The sequence below is a fragment of the Zosterops lateralis genome (assembly GCF_965231275.1).
Source record: "Zosterops lateralis genome assembly, chromosome: Z".
Lineage (NCBI taxonomy): Eukaryota > Metazoa > Chordata > Aves > Passeriformes > Zosteropidae > Zosterops > Zosterops lateralis.
The window spans coordinates 79,772,659-79,784,716 of record NC_139800.1 but is presented as its reverse complement, the minus strand read 5'-3'; the positions used below and the strand labels follow the sequence as shown (position 1 = coordinate 79,784,716).

General features: G+C 39.7%; 1 protein-coding gene across 1 annotated transcript in view; it reads left to right on the top strand.

Annotated features, from left to right (window-relative positions):
- The window catches only part of LOC310922570 (uncharacterized protein), a 40,741-nt gene that overhangs the window by 3,240 nt on the left and 25,443 nt on the right, over positions 1–12,058 (top strand). Inside the window, exons 2-3 of the mRNA XM_083883200.1 lie at positions 9,892–9,987; positions 10,778–10,858. Coding sequence (XP_083739326.1) covers positions 9,892–9,987; positions 10,778–10,858 — 177 coding nt within the window. The remainder of the gene's footprint in view (positions 1–9,891; positions 9,988–10,777; positions 10,859–12,058) is intronic.

The window sequence follows — 12,058 nt, the reverse complement described above, 5'->3', positions numbered from 1 at the left end:
TCCATATAATCAGTTTTTTCTCTCTGTGTGAGGGACACTGTCTGGCTTTGTCCATCTTACCCAGGCCACAGTTCTTAGCAAGAGCTTTACCAAGTGCATGTACACAGAATTGGCATGGAAAAGAGGGACAGATGGATGGATGGGTGGATGGATGGATGGATGGATGGATGGATGGATGGATGGATGGATGGATGGATGGATGGATAATTAATAGTGCAACTTCATTGATGGACCAGGAGTCAGGGACATTCACAGATTTATCTGGTCATAAGGTAACAGTTATAAAACATAACTTAAGAACAGAAGCTTGTACCAACACCTGTAGGAGTACTAGAGAACTCTTGGGTACAGTCTTGGTCCCACAACAGAAGATGGTCAGAGGTGTCTAGAGGAAATTATTTGGGATCCAGAAACACCTGTCAGTCAGACAATCGATGAATTGACCTGTGCATCAGAGCTGCTTGCTGGAAGAGAGACTGAATTTAGTTAAGAATTTGGATCCTTGAAAGCCTTAGGGATTTGCAGTGTGGCTGTCAGTAGAGGTGGGCTTCAGATCTTGCCTGGGCAGCAGCAAGATAAGAAAACATTCCTTTTCCAGGTTTCTCAGAACGTGGGAGTGCTGCATGAAAAGCATCTTGAGCATTCAGTTGTTGTCCTCTTTGGTGATGTTTGAGTGAGTGGCTGGTACAGGTTCCGTCTGCAGAGCAAAGGCAGCCCATGACTGGGGTGTTCAGCTGTTGATCACTGGGGCTGGCTTCAGTTTCTTGTTTTGTTAAACTCCTCAGAACTCTGGAGAAAGTTTTAATGGGTTTTTTTGTGCTTCATCTTTTTTCCCTGCATGAAAGTAGTAAGACTGCTTTGCAGAATGCCAAGGCAATTTAAATGCAAAGGACTGCACAGAAATTGGATTTCACGTAGATCTCAGTGGTAAGAGAACATTCCCAAATCAGACTGAGAACTGAATGTAATTAGTTCTGAACTGAATTAGGGCTATAAGCCATAATTTCATTTTCATTTTGTTCAGGGAAATACAATCGTACAGGCTAGGGATAATTCCATGTGGATTCATATAGATGAGTGCTACGTATTTAGGTGCTTAGCATTCTGAAGATTACTTCCAGTTGTAAGTGGTTTATAAAAGGTTTTATTCAAATATAAATCTTTAAATTCTTGAGATTTCTCCAAATGCATTCAGGAGAGAGATCCTCCATGCTGTAAGGAGAAAAAAGCAAACAAACAAGAAAACCACCCAAACCATGTGCATATACAGCATATTTTTTTTGGTTTCTTATGTAAAGTGTTCCATTCTCTACATATTTCTTCATGTGTTGAAATTGCAAAATATAAATTTGGCTTCCATGCTTCAATTCAGAGTAAAGTATTTAGCAAATAATGACTTGCAAGGGTCATAACTCCAATGGTGAGAGCCCAGAGATGCTGTGGCTTACAGTATCCCTAACTATGCATAGTCTTAAAATGTGACTGAATTTAAGGACTGCTGATTCTTCATACACTTGTGTTTTTCAAAAAGAAAACAGGAATATTTAGAGTACTGATATGCTATTATTAATTTTCAGTTCTTTAAGGCAATGAGAGGGTAAAGAAGGGTTACTGTGGGTTACTGTGAGATAAATGGAAGAAATAATCTAGGTTAGTCAGAATAATTGGGGTATGAAAAGCTGCTGGTTCTCTTTAAATTTGGTTAAATAATTGAAGATGCTTGCAGTCCTCTTGTGAAAGGACACCCTGACAAATAAAATTCTGAGCATGCAATTTTTATGACTTCTGTGAATATGACTTACTGGATTACTTGTGGTGCTTGAAAATCCAACTGGGACTGTAAATTTCTTGTCTGCTACAAATGAATTAGTGCCACTTATCTTCCAATTATGCAGCTCACAACCGGTTAATCTTAATTGATGATTTGCTTTCATTGTGTTTGCATATGCCTGTCCAATAATCAAAACTTTTCTAGGTGCTGGTGTTTAAGTTTTTTGGAGTGTGGGGTTTGTGGAAGAAAAGAAAAATGTTTCTGAGAATTGTTTTTGTGTGAAAAAGACAGAAACTTCCATGCATAATGCCTGTGCATAAAGGGACACAAGCCTTTGCTTTTAAGGAAGGTTGACCTATTTGTTCGACATTTGTTTTCATCTAAATTATTTTTATATTCCAATCAGTTTGGAACTTCCACTTTATAGGTGGAGGATCTCCAGCTGGTTACCTTTGAAAAAAACAGTTACCACTGAACATGCTCTTTTTCTTGTCATAGTGTTTTAAGCCTTCATAATTCACAGGGAACTTCTAAAATACTCTTTTCTGAAAACTTAACTGACTCTTAATTTAGAGATGCTCTCTGTTGTTTAAATGCACTGACCTGAATCTTGGGAGGGAGCATTGATATTGTTATGGCTTGTTCTCTGGGCAAGTGTGTCAAAGCTTCCAGGTGCTAAAATTTCTCTCCCAAGCCCAAGAGGACTTGGCTACAAGAATATAGAAATACTGTAGGAATCTTTATACTTGAAGAACGTAATTAATAGAATTTATTAATTTCGAACTTTATCCTCTGTTTAATTTTGCCAAGAGAACTTCTTAGAGGAACATTTTTGCAGCACTGAGTTGATCAATAATGTGTATGTTGTGTTCTGGACAGTAAAACCAAGCACACTCATCTCCAGACCAGATCAGTGAGTGTCACTTTACTCATGTTCAAATTTCTTTAAAAGAATTTCTGCCACTGGGTAATGAATTTAGCAAAAAATATAGTCTCTTTATTTGTCTCTTTAGCTCTTTTTTCCTGCTTGCTTTTTTTATACCCATTTTCCACTTATCCTTCAAGCTCTTTGGGGCAGGGACTTAAATTACTTTGCTGTGGTCTTGCATTGCATGTAGTGGAGTGTCCCAGAGCCTTTATTTTCTAACAAGCTGGGTGAACTGTACAGCTTTAAGAAAATGTGCTGTTTATTTCCTTTTACATTTTGCACCCCCCTGTTCTACTTTAGACAGAGGGTTTGCTGCATTTAGCACACTGTGGACCTGTCAGCATCCTGCAGCACTTTTCTGTATTGAGTGATTTGGTTTGAGACTGGCCTGTTGGGGGTAAATGCCAGCACCAGTCTCTCTTCTTCTGAAACACACAGACAGTGTTGGAATGAGCTCGAAATTTTCCATGAGAAATTCATCAAGTGTAAAAGGCAAAAAGCAGTAGTTTTCAGTGCTGTCTTGTAAAGGAGCTGCTATCCCTCCACCGAAAGAAAGCTCAGAATGTTGTTTTCACAGGGTTTGTCTGGAGTCCGTTGTGACTCGCAGTGCTAGGCTGTGGTCTGCGCTGGCATTGTTTGGGCCGGCTGAATTAAACAATGGCCACAGCCTGCAAACAAGAGGACAAAAGCGTTTTCAAGGCTGTGCTTCTAGCAAGTAAAAATCCCCCAGACTGTTCAGGAAAGAGGGAAGTCGTGAGGTTAGCTATTGCCAGTGTTATGGATAGTGCACTGTAAGAGAAAGAAACAATACAATGAAGAAAACAGATGTGAGAAAAGAGAACAGAGCAAGAGTTTGTCTTGAAGTTACTTTTTGCCGTGGCTGTGCAGGAGTGTGAAGAGGAGTCAGTGTTAGGCATGCTCTGGAGTTGGAGGAGTAAAGCAGAGAGCTGATTTCTGTCTGCAGCTTTTGCCAACTCTTGAGCTGGAATTCCAGTGGAAACTGAGCTGTGCAGAGGAGGTCGAAGTGGGACTGCTCTGGCATCTGTGAAGCCAGTCCAGCATTGAGGGACAACATATATACTCCTGAGGCACGGTGCTATTAAATAAAGAAAATTATTTGTACAGCTGTCTGGTTACTGATAGTCTCCCACTCTGTTCAAAACTCCACCATTTTACCTTTTGGATCCTTCCATAGCTGTTAAACCTGTGCCTAATTCTGTCCAGTTGGGACTGTTAAATCTGTGTACATCTATATATGAGCATTTATGTCATGTAACTAGTAAATCTCACAATGAATCCATTTGGAGTTATGTAAAGGCATATTCATTGTATAGACTGCTTTAATTTTTGTCCTGTGTATTAGGATACTTTGGAATTTCTGATATGCAGAAACAGGTAAATATTTCTGCTAAACTTTAGAAAGCTCACAAGGATCTTTTTGAGAGTAGAGTTTCTGCTGTTACTCCACTTAATTTCTCTCAAGAGATGAATAATAATACACCTTACTAATAGAGAACCCCAAATTGTGGGAGCCAGGTGTCTTTTCCAGAGAAGGGGTTATATTTGGTTTGTCAGCCCTGTGTCAGCGCAGTACAGACATTGCTTCTTACTAACCTTTTGATGGCTTCTGGAAAAGTTGGTGATATGTCTTTGTCCTTTCTGAGCATTGTGCTGGCAGTTGCTTTTTCCATTAAGTAGCAAGAAGCATAACTCGTGGCTGAGCAGTGTAAGTGAGATAAAAATAAGAGAATAAATACAGCGACAGTGGGAGTCAGTGAGACTCCCTACAGGTGTGTTTCCAGTAAAGACAACTAAAGGTGGTAAGGATGGTACTTGTCTGATGTGACTGTCCCGCAATGGTGTGATATCTCTGACTGTAGAAAGTCTCTGGAGGTGGCTGCCAGTTTTGTTAAAGACAAATTTCAATGCCTTGGTCTGTGCTTGTGTTACAGTCAAGTTTGATTTAGGTTATGTGCTTCCCCTAGGGCACAGTGTACAGAGATCAATGCAAAAATTAACTAGCAACTTTTCTGGTGCCTTTCTGGTCGTGCCCTATGCTGAATGAGTATCATAATATGTCTTTGAAATTGCTTCAGCTGTATCTTTGCATGTTTCCTTATATAGAAATAAGTAATTTTGTTAATTATATGATTTTTAAAAAAATATATTTCCAGGTCTTAATGTGAATGTGGATGTTTAAAGATAAGTGAAAACTTAAGTTTTTGCAAATATGTCTCAAATACTTAATCTTGGAGCTGCTAATTCATACACTGCAAAGGAATGCCTGTGTCAGGTTTTCCAGTGGGATCAAAATTTGTGATGAACTGAAGAAGTCACCCTGAACTGCCTTGAACTTTGGGAGCAAAACCAGGTTGCTGTACAGAATTAGCTTGAGAAATGATCTTAAAGGGAGGAACACAATAAAATAGGTATCCCATGTAAGGAATAAATACAGGACAAAGTTTGCAAATGGAGTCTGGGACAGGGATAAGACAACGGGAAGCTCTTGTAGCCTGCTGAAGCTGAGAGCCTGCACTGCTTTCTAGAGATCTGTGTGCTTCCCATCTGGTGGCTGCCCAGACAAAACAGGAGAACCATCTGCCTTCCAGCTGGTCTGTCAGAAGGTGCCTACCGGGAACTCACGTGTTTGCCTGTGGAGCCTACTAGTCCTTGCAGCCCAAAGGTGGGATGTGAACATCAGCAGGGAAAGACAGAAAAGGGGAAAACAGGGAAAAGAGGAATGCACACAGAGAGGGCTTTCTCTTCATCATTAGGAACTTTCTATGTTGTCCACTTGTTTGTGTGAAGGTGCATCCTTCCTCTGGTGTCGTCTGAACAAGGAGTAGAGGTGAAAAAAAACAATATCTAATTTTTCTGAAAGGTTTAAACATATGATCTCGTATCAGTTTGATTCAACAATGTTAATTAATGAGTGGAAATCACCTTAAAAGGCGGTGCATGAAAATCTCAAACTTGAGTGCTGACTTTCCTCATCTTTCCTGAAAATATGTACAAAACTTATTCAGAGGATCTGAACACTTATTGTCAAACTGTAGCTCCCTGTAGCAGAGCAAGACAAAAATGGTGTCTTGCAGATTTGGCATTTGGCCCTAAAATCAGAGATATTTTGCTGGAAAGTTCACTTTTGATTTGTGGATTACTTATTGCCTTCTTGTTGACTGCTTTAAAATTCTGTGGATACCCTTAGAATCATAACAACGCGTAACATTCAGGAGCCCTCCTAACACCCCCCATTCCAGAGGCTTAGTCTAGGAATTTTTTTTGTTTTCTTTGCATAAGGAGTCATTAAATCATAAGAGACAGAAGGATTGCTGTGAAAGTCAGCACATTCTGCTCTCCTCTGTAGTCCTGCAAGGAAAGAGAAGAGCAGTGTGGCAGCATCCAGCCGGGTCAGGGACACTGGGAAGGCAATGGGACAGAAGTCCTGGACCTCGCTGGGTAGAGGGACGGAGCAGCTTCAGTCCCTAATGAGGTTTACTAAGAAGAACAGCAGCGGGTTCTTTGCCAGTCTTGGCAGGGGCCAAGGGTATTAGCCGTGTGCAGGGGTTGAAATAGAAATCAAGGTTTATTTTTAGCACTGGTCTCCTCAGGGCATATTGGAAACCCGATCAGGGAAGGGAAGTCATGCTCAGTGTGAGGGAGGCACCTCAGCACCTGCACTGTCAGTGGATCGTGAGCTGGAAGTGAAATTGGGAGAGTTGGATTTGTCTAGAATGTCACCTCCTGGTGCCTCTCTTGATGCCTTGTGGCATCATGTGGGTTTGGTTTATCTCTGATTTGCTTGGCCAGGCCTTGGGTGCTAAATGGTGATGAGGGTGCAGAAGGGAAACTGCTTCCCAAATTACCTGATCATTTCATGGTTCAGATAGCTCTGTTTTATTATGCATGAATGCAGATATCATTGCTGGCCTCATGCATGGCTTATACTTTTATTAATTTTACCTGGAGTATTAAAGGTAGACTACTGTAAAATAAACACACTCATTATGCTGATCACAAAGTATTGTTGTGAAAGATTACGTTGGGAGGGCAAGCTCAGAATAGAGATGAGATTTAATTTGACTCTAAGAGAATGTTTTTCTCCAGGGAGTTTGCTGAATATTTCCATTAAGGCACCCCCCACCCCCCCCCAGTAATGCAACATGTGACACAGATTCTAGTGAAATGGCTGTTAACTGGTTTCCTGTTCTGGGGTATCCTGATTTATTACAGAAGTATTAGGCTTATTTTACAGAGATATATTTTGTGGAAAATTCTTTTCCATGAAGCTTTGCTCTAGCAGACTGCTACATTCATTATGGAAAACTAGGCAAAGAAATTATAGGTATCTGTGCCAAAAAAGCATTTAAATATATTCATTATTAAGGTTTCTTTTATCATATTAAAGCAAAATAAGATAGGCATTTTTAAAGATTGCATAGTGCAGCAATATGCAATGCATTTTTTTTTACTGTAGTAAAATGCAGACTTTGAAAATCAGGGGTTTGTGTTGTAAATTCACTATGAAATCATCAAGGGCCATAAAACCTGTCTGTTGACCAGGGACTCAATGAAATTGAGCTCACATATCTCAGGGATGTATCTAATGTGATGTCTATTCCCCTTTTATTAATCTTTTATTCAGATCCCCAGTTCACATTTGATTCTGGGTTTCTGCTGGTTAAATGGATCACATCCATGTGACATGAAGGTGCACGCCTTGTGCCTTAAATCTGCTACTTTCAAATGTGCAAGCACATTGTTTCTATGCAAATAATGAAGCATTGAAGGAGCAAACATAAAATATTTTATCTGACATACAAAAAGCCTTGATGTGCAAACTCCTCTGGCTGAGCATTTCTAGACATTTTTCTCCTCTGTGTCCTCTGCAAGCTGAACTGTTTCTGTAACCCACTTTCCTGTCTTATAGAACCTCAAGTAATCTTCTGCAACCTGAACTAGTTAAAATAAACTGACTAATTGCTTTGCAGATGTGACACATTTTTAAATCAGTGCCTTCTAATAATGAACATTATTCTAACATTATGTTTGTTTTTGATTGAGTAAATACATAATCCCCCGTATCCATTGTGGCTGGTTTGTTCAGCAAGATTTTTAATAGTAAAATACTTCTGCAAGTAAAACAAAATTAATATTGTATCTGTTTAATTGCAGATTGCTTCTTACTGTAACTTCGTTATAGAAATTCAGATATTTAAACCTAGTGAGCTGAGGGAAAATTCTGTTGTTGGTCTTAACTGAAGGTGATTTAGATGCAGAGTGAATTTGTTCTGTTGGGATAATTTGCTGCCTGGGTTGAGTTGGCTCAGGCTGCGTGGGCACCTTGTCTCCTTCCTTGAGGAAAGATGTACCTGGATTTCTGTATTTGTCTGAAATCTAAGTGGTATTTGAAGAGGCTTGTGTTCCTTCAGTTTTTGTGATGTACAAAGCTGTCATTGGATATGAATGCCCTGGCTGTACATTTCTGCCCTTAGAACACCTGCTTTTCCTCTGGCTGCTGTTTTCACTTCTATTTGTGTTAGAATAGATAATTCTGTTGTTCTCCACTTGGTGTTGTTTTGGGCTGGATTCCCAGCAAGAGTGTACAAAAATCAGATTTTTGTCTGACTTGTCTGATCTAGATAGTGAAAATACAGTGAGCCCTTTTAAAGCTGTTTTTTTGCCAATTGATAATCTCATCGTGTTGTAGTATATCTGGTCTCTGACTTGTTTGAAAAGGGCCTTAGAGATGTATAGGATGGGGTTGAGGAAGACTTTTGTTTGCTGCTGCAGTGAAAAATTAATTCAAGACATGGCAACAGCTGCGGGTGACAATTTAGAGTTGCTGAATAAGTATTGTAATCAGCATTTATCACTGAAATCACATGGGATTAAACACTTTGAGGTGATTGTTCTTGGGCACAGCCTTAGGGAGGGTTATTACCATGACACAACTAGTTGTCATGGCAATGCATGGAGAAGAGGGAGACTCTTCCTTCCTCTTTTTGCATTCAGCACTACTCTTACTAAAGGGAAGTCAGATCATTGACAAAGTTGTAGTCTTCTTTTTAAAAATACAGCAGCAAATTGTACTATTGGTCCTTCACGTTCTGGTTGAGATCACAGCACGTTACGTGTCTCTTTTGTGGATTTGCCTTTTCTGTGTAAAACCGGCCTCAGCTTTATTGTGTGTGGGTGGTTGTATTTTGTGTTCCCTTCCTTCCCCTGGAGTTGGGCTTTTCCATGGAACCCTGTTGAGCTTCCAGTGTCTGCCAGCCGAGGTGAGGACAAGGTGGCAGTGTGTGAGGACAGTTCTGGTTTAGCTGTGCAGGGCTCTGGGGTAAAGCTGTCTTACAGGTTGCCCTGCCTGCTTTGCCTGTAACTCTTCACCTTCACACCCTGTGAGATGATTAGTGAAGGTTGATACCAAAACAGAAAATCTGGGGAAAGTGATACAGTAAATTAGTCTCTCTGACTTGTTAATGGGTTTTGTTATTTAGCGAAATTAACATTGGTGGCATTTCCTTTCTGTGTGGTTATCTGTGAGTTGTAGCCCTGCGTTTTGCTGAAATCACCTTGGTGAAACTCGGATAAGGTGAATGGGTCTTGGCACAAATGCTCAAAATTACTGTTTTGGAGTCTAATTAATAATTAAAATTAATTTTTGAAGATCCGTTTTCAGAAATATGTTGTAAGCATGTCATGGTTTACTTTATGGAGCTAATCCCCTTTCTCTTTCATGTTATGAGGTAATGACAGGTCTTCACAGACCTCTCCCTGCTTGGGTCTCTTCAGAATATGATTCTAGCAGTGCTAATGGACTATTACATATATGTGTGCAGCCCACAAATGCTCATGTGGTAGCAAAGAGTTTTTATTATTAAGTGTAAGTCAGACATAACTTTGCCAAATAATGGGGTTTGTCTTAGAAGAGTTATTAAAGAAGTTTAATCTTTGAAACTCTATAGTCTTAAAACATAAGGTTTGGTAAATGTTTTTACAGCAAATAGCTATGCCAGGTCTCAAGTCTCGTTTGACAAGTTTTTCCTTAAAAATTGAGCAGCTTCCAGTTAGTTTTTTCAATAAAAGCATCAGCAACCTCAAATAGAATTTTACGTATTTATTTTAGGTATTTATTTAATTAGTTTCGGTTGTAGAGCTTTTCTTAATGTGGATTGGTTCTTCCTCACAGTTGCTGCAGCCCAAGCCATAGCAGAAGAGAGAAGAAGCCAAAGTGGCATTAGCCCTCTTGCAGTCCAGACTTCAATAAAGACAGCAACTAAACCAGGTATAATTACAGGTCATTGCTCTAAATGAAGTGCTGGGCTCACAAGGAAGAGGGAAAGGAGAGGTTGAAAAGAACATATTAAGAGAGAAGTTTGGTGCTCTTTCTTCAGGAAGCATCAGAGCACCTCGTAGATGGTTTGTAGGTCTGGTTTTGCTGACAAATTTCTGCTTTAGAGTGGCTCAGAATTCAGTTGAAGTTGCCTGTCTGGTAAGTAGGGCAAGACAGCAAAGATAAATGATGGTAACTGGGCAAATCACCAGCTCACTTCTTGCTGAAATTCAGGTTTTTATACCTGCAAAGACTGCTTAAGTCTTGGTTCTGCTTAGTCTGCAAATGAGCTGTCCTACAGTGCTCTGAATTTGTCATGACAGATAAACTATGTGTTCCCAGATGACATTTTCCTAAATTCCTGTCATTCTTGTTCATGGGTGTGAATATGTACAAGAATGAGGATCAGAGCTGAATTTGAAATAGGGAATGTTCTCACATGTCTTGACTTCTTAGGCTGTCTTTTGACTATACCTATTGAGCCTTTAATATGATGTCTGCTTTCTCTTGAACCTATTAAAAATGGTGTTGGGAGGGAATGGAGAGGGAGGAAAGGAGGATGTTCAGTTTTGTGTGAATTTTTCAGAGGGAATCTTTAATCTCTGTAGAGTGTGCAGTGATTTGGTGACATGTGCATCTCTCAGGAGGTTTCATTCTCCTTTTGATAGTAAAGACATTTTTATTAAAATTTGAATGTTCAAATTCATTGACAATTATATGTCTTCAATTTTTGTTTTGACAGTGATAGATGGTTCCATGCTAAGAACAGAAGAAAGGCAAAGACTGGCCAGGGAGCGTAGAGAAGAGCGGGAAAAGCAACATGGTATTTTCATGTTTCACTTAAAATATAATTTTCTAAAACATTTCTGGTAAAGGAATTACTGTCCCTCTTACTCCAGGTTCTGTCACTTTTTGTCAGCATGCTGAGGACAAGGGACAAGGTCTGCTCTTGGTCTTGCATCTGTCCATCTGTGAACCTGAATGAAGAAGTTTTTAATTTGAGAGGAAAACACTGTAGAGAGTTTTAGCTTGTTGAAGCTCTATGTCACTTCTGCCCTTCCATTTCCTAGTGACCACCCAGCAAATTTAGCTGATTCCTTATTGAAAGCCTTAACAAAAACACTTTGGAAAATAAAACCTTTAGCTTAGAACTCCTTCTTATACCCCTGAAGACTGACATTTGGAGAATGCTGATTCAGAGAAAACCAAAAAAGGTTTAACTACTTGAATGGCTTGTTTGCCTTGAACACTGCTTGCCTTGTTTCCCACCACATTGAAATGACTCCTGTATTGAAGTGTCAGCAGTATACACTTTATCTTAGCAGGGAATCTGAGACTAGAGAACAGCAGAAAACTCTTGCCCAGCTTTATGCTGTTTGTGATGTGAATCAGTGCATGTAGCAGGAGATGAAACACAATGCAGTCCTGGGTCTTGGGCTCCCAGCTTGTGAGAAGAGATGTCTCTCTGGGCTGTATTTTTGTTTCCCAACATAAAAGCAAAGACCTACAACAGCAAGAATTATTGTCTTATCCTGATATGGGAACAGGGTAGTGTTATGATGCATATAAAATTTGAGGGGGGAGGCCTGTGTGTAGATACTGCCTGTGCATTGTTGGTGTGATTATCTGGTCTCTTGGTTCATTTCATCTGTCTGGCCATGGAAAATACCCTGTGCATTCTAGCTTTGTGTCACAGGACCTGAGGCTTCCTGTTCAACTGTGCACAGCTGTTCCTTGGTGGAGGCTGCAGAGAATGGTGATATAACTATTTTGAACTTCAATGCAGGAACTGTGGGGTCTTCCTATCTTGTCACTCAGTGCCTTAAATATTACTATATTTTGTTCTTAACAAAAAAAAAAGAAAAGAAAAATACAACATAGAAAATTCTGCTGTTTGATTTTTTAATTTACTGCTTCCTTACAGAGACATCACTATTATGTTGATAAGTGTATGCTTAATATAGGGTATATACATATCCTGATATTCCTGTCTAGACAGTAAAGCCTAGTGGCAGGCAAATTT